We start from the raw sequence: 11,649 nt of genomic DNA on the forward strand, positions 1-11,649 counted from the left end.
AGCTTCCCGGTTTACTGTGAACTGTAGGCTCCCGCAGCCAGCAGCAGGTTTCTGCGTGTAAAATGGAGGTGTACAACCGGGGTCGATTTGGTCATGTATGTACCTAGTAACAAGTCCTGTGAGTTTTCAGGCAAGTTTATATGTCCGGTGGCTGTAGTAAAGTCATCGGTTTCTAAATCTTCAAATGCCTTCACAGCATCCCACAGACGAACTGTGTTATCCATTGAACCTAAAAAGAAAAAAGAACAGCTTAAAGTCTTTTATTAATAAAAAAGGTGTATAAAAAAATTACTGGGGAGCAAGTTAACAGAAATTAAAGCTCAAAAAGCAGGTCTGCTCGTAACTGTAGACTTATGCCCTCATTCTGCAAGGAAACAGACTTACAAGCCTCTAACATACTGAATGCGCACATAAAAGAGGATTTCAGCTTTCCTGTAATCTAACCTGAATGCCCTGTGGATAAAGCACAAAGAACTACTCTCGCAAAACACTTGGGTGTGGATTGTATCACCTAGCACTGAAAAAGCAGGACCATCCTATGGGCTAGATGCCAATTTCAGGAAACGTTTATGATTTTAAGTCACATAACAACAGTTTCTTTGTTTGATACAGGGAAGACAGCAGAATTTTGCAGGCCCAGTGGCCTGTGCGTTCACTGGAGCGTTGGTAGATAAATTGAAGTAACCACCCTGCAGGCTGGATCAAACCTGTACCCTGTCCATTAGCTTTCACTCCTGCAGCAGTGGCTCACCAAGGATTCTGACTGCACTGCATTTAGGAACATACTGCTAAATAAATCTAGAATATTCCTAGCCTGGTTTCATGAGGAAATTACAGTTTCTTCTGTTAGTAAACTTGCACTTGTTGGCTGATTTCAGCCAGTTGACAGAACAGAACAAGTTTCAAATTCATTAAATTCCTATACATTTTAAGAAAACAGTTCACTAAACATGGAGAGACAAAACTTTGTGCCTCCACGAAGGAAAAACTGGCCAAGGAGCTCTGCTATATTAGACACCAGAGAATCCATGTGGACAGGGCAGGAAAAACAAGCAGGCTTCACAAGTTCTGCTGCTCATAGACCTGCCTGTTAATATTACACACACATTTCCGTATCAAAAATCTACCATGAAGAAAGAGTAAGGGTGTGGATAACTCATCTTCCTTTCTATCCCTTCCTCTCACTTCTTTTTAGTCCTGCTGCATCTCCCACTCCCAGTACCCTGCGCCCCTCTAGTCCAGCCCCTTCTTGTCTGCCCTAGAGTTATTTCCAACTTCAGGTCCCACCCCCGACACTGCGCACAGATCCCAACCTTCACTACCGTCTACCTGCATAACACCTTCCCTTCAGTTCCTGGAAGAGCGAGGGGTTACTTCCTTCCTCTTCAGACCTATGGAACACAACGGCAACTTCGCTGTTTCCAGTGAATTTTACCTGATGCTAAAATCTCCCCATCTCTACTGAATCTGAGCGCGTAGATAGTGTCAGTGTGCCCTTTGAGTTCTCCAACCATCAAGCCATGTCCAATATCCCACAGCAGAACTCTTCCATCTGTTGCTCCAGTAGCCAGGAATCGTCCGTTAGGAGAAAATGCCAATGAATGAATTGGTCCCTAAAACAGACATTTGGGGGGGACCAAACAAGTTCATTAAGTCTACTCACATTCAGTCAGTTAAGGCGTATTCATTCTCAACGCTACTCTTCAGAATCTCATCACAGAAATAAAATCACTTTCACACCGTGAGTGATATGGCTTTACCTTATGTCCAGTGAATATTCTTACACAATTCCCATTCAAAACATCCCAGAGCCGTATAGTTCTGTCTGCCGAGCCCGTGGCAACATAGTTGGAGTTTGGATGAAATCGGGTACACGTCACATCAGCAAGATGGCCAGCAAATATCCGCAAAGGCTGGTAGTGATCCGTTGCCCACAGACTGAAAAGAAAAGCTTTATTAATAAAGAACCCTAATGAAATTCAGTATCTGTTGCACAACGAGGAAGAAAAGGAAGTAATTATGCAGCAGTTTCTTACTGGTCAGTTTATTGAATCAGCAGGATCTGTTTTGGAAAAGTATACTTTTCAGAAGGGAGAAATAAAAAAATATTCTGTCAAGTTGTTAAACAACTGGAACAGAATACTTCTAATCAGATGGTCACATAAGAGGACACCATCACTTTAGTCGTCAGCTAATCTCATGAGTGTTGAAAAGAAAAAATAACCCTACATTAAAACATTTGTTCAGTATTTTGATTAACATGAAATAAAAATTATTTCCAGTAATAGGGTAGGCTAGAGTATATCAGCTAATCACTTGCAGGGTTAATCCACCACAAACTGACCCAGACAAGAAAAAACCCATCCAGTTTCTTACCGAGCCACTCTGTCGTGTCCCCCTGACACAAAGTAATAACCATAAGGAGAGAATTGTGTATCCCACACTGGATAGTTGTGTCCTTTATATCCCACCAAACACGTGAATGTTTGGAGACTCCACAATCTGACAGTGCCATCCTCAGAACAGGACAACAGATAGTTCCTGTCACGGGAGAAAGTATAGCATATTACATATCAAACTTACACACGGATTGTGTAACCGCTGCATAAACACTGAGATGTCTACGATAAGAAAAACCACCCACTGAACAGCATCTGTTTAGCATGTCACATATAAATCACCATTTTGGTGGGGTAAGCAACAATAACCAATTCAAGCAGAATTCAGTTCTAGGCCCTTATGCAAAAAAGAGACAATTGGATGTTGATGACTAATTCTGATATTCTGATGATACTTACAGCAATACTGGAGGTGAGGGGGGAAAAAAAAACAAAACAAACAAACAAAAAAAAAAACAACAAAAAACCAACAACAACAAAAAAAAGAACCAACAAAAAAAACCAAAACCCCACAGAGCTGGTCTTTACTCGGGAATTCCAGTTATATGAAAAAATGACGCATAAACTGCTATGCTACCTTACTTTAAAAAAAAAAAAAAAAAATTTTTTAATATAACTCTAAACAAAATTTCAGGATTCCCTGAAAGAGAATTCGTATCATATTTGCATTCTCAATTCATAATTACAGACTTTATATTCATGGTCCACACAAAGTTTACTTCTCAGCTGTGTTTCTGTGATGGTTGTTTCCTGACTACACACATGCAAAAGCAAAACTTTCGACATTTAAACCTCCTTTCTACTGTCTGGACTCTCATGATTACATAATTGTTTTAAATCTCTTACTTTAAAGACACTATTCCATGCATTTTGAAAATAAAGTCTCAACAGAATATGAGAAACTTGAAGAAGCGCAACGATATGCTACTCAGTATGGTTTTACATTTTGCAATACTGTAAGTGCAATCAATGCTGCAGTATTTTTCCTCTCTACAATTCAGTTAGTTAAAACCTGGTTTAAACTCCAGTTTGCAAAAAAAGATGATCTATTTAGCCATTTAAGTCCTGAACCTCAAAAAAGGTGCTGGCATCCTCAGCTCCAGTTGATTTCAGTAGTAGCTGACAGTGCCCAACACCTTGAGTATTATGAGTACTTATGCTCGCACATAGTTTCTTATAAGCCACATAAACAAGAATTGCTTTAACCTTCTGGAAAAAGCTGCATTAAGAACATGCTTGCATTCAGGAGCATACAATTAAAACTTAAGACAAGCAAACTAGTTAGCTTGTAAACTTATTTTACCTATCAGGACTGAAGCTGGTGCCATAGACAGGTCCACTGTGACCATATAAAATCTTCAACTCACTTGCTGTTTTCTCATCCATGATCCTCTCCAAGACATCATCTGATTCTTTGTCGATGAGACTGAGGTCTGCAATATTTCAAAGTTCATGTATCATAATAACTGTCAGAAGCTCAAAGATAAATGCCAGGAAGATGAAAACAAATAATACTCTCTAAAAGAGGCAAGTATGATGTGAACATGACGAAGTACCTGGGAATTGGTAAGTTTGAAATATACAATGGCATTTAAAATATTTTTCACCATTGTAAAAGGTGAAAATAATGCTTTACATAAATAATTGCTCTTTCTTAAGTCTTCACTGAGCTAAAAATAAATTAATTCTGACGTGTGTTATTTTTCATACATACATTGTTCAGCCTCCAAACACAGTAACATCTTGACAGAGATGCCAAATTCTCACACCTTTTCCGAGGAAGTTAGTATGCCACAAACACGCTTTACAGACATGTTTTGACAGCTGCACACTACACACAACTTAAAACAACTTTTAGTCTGTAGGCTACTGTTTGCTGAACATCATGACCACATATCAGTTAACTATCAAGATTAAGAAACGCTTGCATGGCATCTACCTTCAACTGCAATACATCGTTACATAAACAGCAGAATTAAAGCAGCCTGGTTTCCATGAATTTGCGTAGGTGTTGAGCTACAGGACGTTCTCCTCCATCCTTCTCAGAGTTCCCTCCTATAATTTCCCCCAGGAGCCTCTAGTCTCTTCCCTAGATCACCTAAACCCAACTGTCTACTACACCCTGTAGTTACCATCCAGTTAAGAAGCAGGATGGCTAGTTCCACGCTAGTTACGGCTTGTTCCAAGCTCCATGCACTGACCACCTCACAGCAGGTGTACGCAACCAGACTTCCCATTCCTTTAAAAACATTTCTAATGGTAGTAGATAAGACGTGATCATACATCTGTGGCACATATTGTTTCTCCAAAGTGAAAGCATCTAACTGCTGAAGACAACTCTCCTGCCACAGACATCTTTCTCTGTTCACGCAAAACACAGCTATCACAAGTAATGCGTGCTCATATTAAGTGTTATGGTCTTAATTACCTGCTGCTGTTTTCACACTACGTAGCTTTTTAGGAGTCACGGACCACACTCTGACAGTAGAGTCGGCAAAGCCTCCTACAATCATGCTAGAGTCATCTGTAATATCCACTGCAGTCAGACCCTATACACAAAATATCCATTTATATTGTTTGTATCTTTCATGATACGTTTCAAATATTACAAAATCCTAAGTACTAATAAGAAATTTAACTTGACTTATTTACAAAAATAAGAGGGAATTATTCTAGGATAGACATAAACACACATAAATTCTTGCACCATTAAAAATAAAGCTATATGAATGAAGCACAGTCAATAGTGACAAAACAGTGCTGTTTTCCAGTATTTTGATGCAAAACATCTACTGTATTCTGTAAAATACACTTAGGGCCCCACACGAAAAGCAAAAGAAGGAATTATGGCAAAATCAGAGCAAAACCAAGGAACATTAAATAGTTTAAGGAGTGTTTAAAGAGAATTTTGAAGATTCTGGAACATAAACTTTGCAATGTTTATTCCAAATACTCCAGTAACCCTTGCCCACTCTGTTAAGTGTTCTTTCTTTATTAAGAGTGACGTTTATAATTTTGATTCCCTTTTCCATATTACCCAAACTCTTCTTTTACCAACCTGGTAAGCATTAAGGAATGTGTAGAAACAGATGGAGGGCAGGCACTCTGGGCCAAGACGCACACGCCTTGCAGCTTCCTTCATATTCATTACTTTATCCAGCTTGTCAGAGTCTTTCAGTTCAGGCAGAGGAATTCTACAAGAAGCACACGTTTTAATGAACTAAAAGTACCTTCCATATTGTTAATCTAAACAAAGTAAGCAAAACCTTCGCATGCAACCCTATGCCTCAATATTCAAATACGAAATAAGAATTAGGAAAAACTGTGTAGAAAATTAACTGATGAGAAAAAAGAGCCAGTAGCTTTAAGAATTTCAGACAGGCAGTGGAACGAGATAAATAATTGAGCGTGACCTGAAAAGATTAGTGCGTAACTGAGTAAAATTTTATCAAGGGAAATCTAGATTGACTTGAAGGGCAAAGACAGAGGGTTATATGCTAAGCTTTCCATTACCTCCCTTAGAAGTCTTACGGCTAAAGCTGTGTACAGCTGAAATGGCCAAAATGCTAAAAACGTCATGTGAACAGCAATGCAGATTTGGCACAAGAAGACTGGATTTAACAAGACTTCTCTACACATCGTTCCCTTGGTACCTGTTTTGGGGAGGAGCATTAGGGTCTTGTTTTTTACTTTTTGACCCTACACTATCTTTTTTAGGTTTTTTCTTCTTTGGCTTTCCTTCCTCATTTTCTCCTTCTTCATCTTCATCATCCAAAGGCACATCAAACTCTGGTTCTTTCAATAAGCCAAAGAAAACCTGCAAGCCAATAAAACATACATGAGACAAAACAGTAATTGCTGTTCTTACTGAAAACTAATTTTTTTTTAATGGAAACTTTTCAATGCAATAATCCAAGCAATAGAGCTGCCCCTTTAAAACCGCTACGTTTAATATTACTGCATACGTGACTGGTTAGTCCATAACAAATGCAGTACATGTTCTCCTGTTTTACCCAGCAACTGATCTGGAAAACTCTAAGTTCTCCCACCTTCTCTTAGCACTTCCTTAGAGCAGAATCCCTACAGCTTACATAATTTATCTGTATAGTACTGTGGTACTACACTCTCAAGATCTACACAAACAGCACTTGCAGTAACAACTCGCAGTAAGAAAGAATTACATCTGTTGTACAAAAGAGGAAGCCAAATAGTCAGGTGTCCATTTTAAAACCACAGAGTAATTAATGAGTTAGTTTTAGTTCAGTGGGCTGAATACAAGGCTGTCTGTCAAAGGGGTTCAACAGTTTCTTCTACCAGATGGTGACACATCTTGATCTCTCTACTCCTGCCAACAACTATTTGTACAGTTCTCTTCCTTTGTTCTGTTCACGCTGTCTTTTAAGATCTCAAGTGACAACTGTCAGTCTATACTAAGGTATCTCCCTGAAAAACTAGGGAGAATCGTTCAATTATAAAAGTGCAACAGTCTTTGCCTCCTACCTTTGCTTTATTAGCCTCTCGTTTTGCCTCCCCAGCCAAGCTTCCCACCATAGCATCTATCTGTTGTTTACTGCGAGGCATTCCATCAAAGATATCAATGTAAAGATGTTCCTGAACAATGTTCCAGATCTGATTGTTCTGCTTTTCCTGAAGATGCCTCTTCAAGAGTTGGTAAGAGTCACGGGAAATACGCAGCACAAACTTGCTTGTTCGGAAATCCAGCATGGTCTCGTTACCTTTCATATGTTCTTTTTTGGTTAAGCTAGATAATACACGCAGGTCATCCTGGTAATAACACTCCTGATCCCCATGAAATCTATTGAAACAATTTAAGGTATGATAAAAGATTTATTACAATAACATTATCTCCTAGGTGCACACTTATTAACGTTACTTTAACATGAAACATATATGTAAGGACCTTTTGGAAGCTACTGACTACATTTAGGATTATTTTTCTGCTGAAATAAATTTCATCCTGGGGAAGATACACCAGTGACTTACTGTATACAGTCAGAGCATTCAAGAGTGAAAAAACAAGATGAAGAGAACACACAAACAGAACCTCACAGAATTTCATATACCCAAAGGGTTCTCGCCTGAAGTAAACAGTTACACTAACAAGTTTATTTACAGAAATGAAACCCTAATTTGTGGTATCATAAAGTACAGGGCATTTTTTATTACGCAAGACTACTTGGATGTATTTATATCTGATTCATTATATGAATATGCACATTTCACAGTGTATATGTTTCTCACTCTCCACTTGCATTATCTAATAGCTAACATATGTCTAGAGTTTTCCATTTTCACTCAAACCATGTTACAAAATAGTTGTGGCAGGGAACACTAACTATTTACAGAACCATTTTTGCTGACCATATTGGAGGGAGACAAAGTTATCCTTTTGGATTGAAATATTTCATAATTGGTCTAATCCAGAAAACAAATTAAATTTAAATTTTCTTCTCAAGTGATAAAGAAGTGAAACATAGTAAGACCACAGAAAATTATAGATTAGCCATAAATTACTTCCTTTAATCTCATTTGAAGAATTTCAATATACATGCTATGACATTAGCAAATACTTACAGCATACATTACTTTGGCATCTCAGTGCAATTTTCCAGTGCTAAAAAATGACCCCACAATCTTTCCCTAAAGAAGCAGCATCTCTTCATTGATAGTTTTGCAGCAAGGAGCCCATCAGCTCACCATAAAGATGGTTCAAAATCTGCCCATGGACAGTTCAAAAGCATGTAGTTTGCACATCTTTCTAACACAGGAGATTGGAAAAGGATTTAAGAACAGTTACTGTAATCCATGGCACCATTACTTCAGATTCCAAATCTCTTCAACTTTAGAGAAGAAAAAATAATACGTACATATATAGATACATAAAACCCTATGGTACTATAGCTTACAGATTTAATCAAAGTAGCAAACACAAAATAATGCAAATGCACAAATGAAAATAAATTACCTTTCAAAAAAAGACTTTGCTTCACTCTCATGTTGATTGTAGACCAATTCCAAGTACATGTGCACAAAGAGAGGATAAAACAGCTGAGACAATTCCGCTCGATGACAGTCCAGGGAACACTCAATGAAGTGTTTTAATCCACTGTAGTATTCCTCGTACAGCGTGGGGTCCCCCTGTTGATTGTAGGCAGACAATACCGCACTCACATCTGGCTGATCTTCCACAACAACGCCTCCTCCAACTGCAAAACCATTAGCATATAACAAGAGCTCGTAAGACAGCCTGAAAGAGCTAGCAAATATACAGTGGCTAACAACTCCACTGGTAAGGTGAGGACCTCCGAGCAAAACACGACACTAAGTCTTGTGCTTGTTCAGCACTAAGTTTAAACAATACAAGTGAGAGGATGGCAGCACATTATAGGCCAGCAGCCAATTCTCCTGGCACCTTCAGCCCTTTTTTGCGCTTTCCCTGCCAACAGTTGCCTGTAAGGTATTTAACATAGCACCTAATTCAGCTAGGATTTTAAGTGTAAAGGAAGAAGCCACTAACATCACCAAAATAAGTTCTCTTTACTGCTAAGCCTAGAAATTGTCAAATGAGGAGCAGAATATTTCACAGCCTGTAAGGTATACCCACTATAATTATTTTGCTTCCAGTAAACAAGCAAATTAACTTCATCAAATGAACAACTCACTACAGAACAATTACAGGGCAGTGACTTTTTGTCACTTGCTAACACTCTGAGAGCTCTGTTCTTTATAACAGTCATTAAACATTTTCATTGTTTTGTCTACTGTGTAAAAACAATCGTTATCAGGTGATACCAGGAACAAGCTGGCTTTATACTATACATTTACTGGAACTCGGACGTATCAGCTCCTGAAATGTCATGATACTATTCTATACTATACTAAAGCTGCCCGACAGAACACCTTGATTTAAAATTCGAATTTAAGACTCCAGTCATCCAAAGGACATCTCAAGTACCCAGCAACTTGATCCAGAAATTTATAAAGCCTCCTCTACAAGTATCCCATGGCTTTTTCTTCAAAATACAGCCTGTACATCAGGCCTCCGTTCTCATCCCTGCAGCCGTATCTTGGACCATTGCCTCTAACTACAAAGGAAACCGTCAGCCTCCTGCTACGATGTGAGTCGAGATGGGACGCAAAGACAAGGGGAAGCACTTCTCACTTTGACAGTGCTGCCTGCAAATATGACAGATACTCTATCCTCGGTCCCTTGCTCCACGGAAGGAGATCCCGATCTCTTCCCGAGTTGTACGGGGGAATGACACACTCTGGGGGCCCGCCCCGCAGAAGGCCGGGGTAGACTCTCGCCTCGCCCCCCAGGGAGGGCCACCCCAAGAGAGGCACCATCTGACACCGAGCCTGGCGCCCCACCATCACGGAGAACCCCCGAGGCTGCGGGAGGCAGAGGGCCCCCCCCAGGCCCCAGGGGTCCCGCCGGGAGGGGGCGGCCCCCGTCCTGGGCAGCGACCCCGCAGCCCCGGCACGGGCCCCACCTTTCCCCGGCGGCACGGCGGGGACCACCGCCACCCCGGGGCTGGAAGACGCGGCAGTGGCGGCGCTGCCTCCTATCGCGATGGCGGCAGCGGCGGTGACCCGGCTGAGCAGCGCCTCGCCGCCGGCGGAGTCCGCATCGCCGCCCGGGGTTCCCAGAAGCCCGGTGCCGGCGGGGCTGAGGGCAGAAGCGCCGAGGTCGTCGCCGAGCAGGCGGGCTTCGCGGAGCAGGATCTCCTCGGACTCGCGGAGGTTGCTGCGCCGCAGGAACTGCAGCACAGCCAGGAGCGTCTGCCGGTCCAGCGCCGCCGGGGAGGCGGCCGGGCCCGGTGCCGCAGGCTTAGCGGGAGCCGCCTCCCCACCGCTCCCCGCCGCCTCCCCCTCCGCCGCCGCGGCCGGGGGAGCGGCGGGAGCGGCGGCAGAGACCGGAGGAGCAGCAGGGGGCTGCGGCGGCGTCCCCGCCTCAGGGTCCGGCTTTACCGCCGCCACCTCCGCCGGCTCCTCAGGTAGTGCCGCCATCTTGCATCGCCCCCCATTCGCCGGCAGCGGGCGGCCGCCGCCAGGCGCGGACGCCTTTGCGACAGTCAGGGCAAAGGACGGGTACTGCTACCGCTGCCTACCTAGGCGTTTGAGACTTCATTTTGCGACGCTGCCGGGAGCGCTTTATGGCAGCGGGCGTGGCACGGGTCCCGCGGAGCGGCTGCGAGGCGCCTGCGGCGGCGCGGGCGTCCCGGCGCTCGGTAGCGGCGGTTTTGGGCGGTGACCGGGCGGGTGTGGATCACGGAGCTCACCGGCGCTTCCAGCGTGCGTGTGCGAGAAACCTCCTTCAGAAATGGGTTGCTTTGGTGTTAATAAGCCACTACCGGTGCCTTCCTTGGAGTAAAGGATGGCCTTGGGACTGGGTGCCCTTGCGGGCCTTGCTCCGAATTAAATTAATTACAGCTGGGTTACTTGGTTTTCCAGGTATTTCTAATGTTGCTTCTCTTATTCGCGTTTGGTAAATACAGATTAGTTGATATTGCAGAAGTAAAAGCTGTTTTTGAATGAAACTAGTATCTTGTGATTGACGCGCTTTTGTGATAAATTAAACATTCACCTGTGTGTCATGGTTTAACCCCAGCCAGCGACTAAGCACCACACAGCCGCTCGCTTGCTCGCTCCCCCTGGTGGGATGGGGGAGAGAATCGGAAGGGTAAAAGTGAGAAAGGTCATGGGTTGAGATAAAGACAGTTTCATAGGTAAAGCAAAAGCCGTGTACACAAGCAAAGCAAGGAATTCATTTGCCCCTTCCCATCGGCAGGCAGGTGTTCAGCCATCCCCAGGAAAGCAGGGCTCCATCATGTGTAACGGTTATTTGGGAAGACAAACACCATCACTCCGAATGTCCCCCTGTTCCTTCATCTTCCCCCAGCTTTATATACTGAGAATGATGTCATATGGTATGGCATAGCCCTTTGGCCAGTCTGGGCCAGCTGTCCTGGCTGTGCCCCCTCCCAGCTTCTTGTGCACCTGGCAGAGCATGGGAAGCTGAAAAGTCCTTGACTGGTGTAAGAGCCCCTCAGCAAGAACCAAAACATCAGTGTGTTACCAACATTATTCTCATCCTAAATCCAAAACACAGCACTATACCAGCTACTAAGAAGAAAATTAACTCTACCCCAGCTGAAACCAGGACACTGTGTTTCATTAGCGAGTCACTTAATTCTTAGCTGGAGGAGCGACGAGTGTAAAAAAAAAC

General features: G+C 42.8%; 1 protein-coding gene across 1 annotated transcript; it reads right to left on the reverse strand.

The window, feature by feature from the left end:
• Positions 1–11: 11 nt before the first annotated feature.
• Positions 12–10,430, reverse strand: TAF5 (TATA-box binding protein associated factor 5; the record flags this gene model as incomplete). Its single annotated transcript, XM_082310252.1, has 11 exons — positions 12–229; positions 1,436–1,613; positions 1,761–1,938; positions 2,377–2,541; positions 3,703–3,832; positions 4,828–4,948; positions 5,458–5,593; positions 6,053–6,216; positions 6,900–7,215; positions 8,386–8,626; positions 9,914–10,430. 11 exons carry the CDS (start codon positions 10,428–10,430, stop codon positions 12–14), a joined length of 2,364 nt encoding a protein of 787 aa, XP_082166378.1.
• Between the last annotated feature and the right edge of the window lie 1,219 nt (positions 10,431–11,649).

Source organism: Platalea leucorodia (assembly GCF_965183815.1).
Source record: "Platalea leucorodia genome assembly, chromosome: 4".
NCBI lineage: Eukaryota > Metazoa > Chordata > Aves > Pelecaniformes > Threskiornithidae > Platalea > Platalea leucorodia.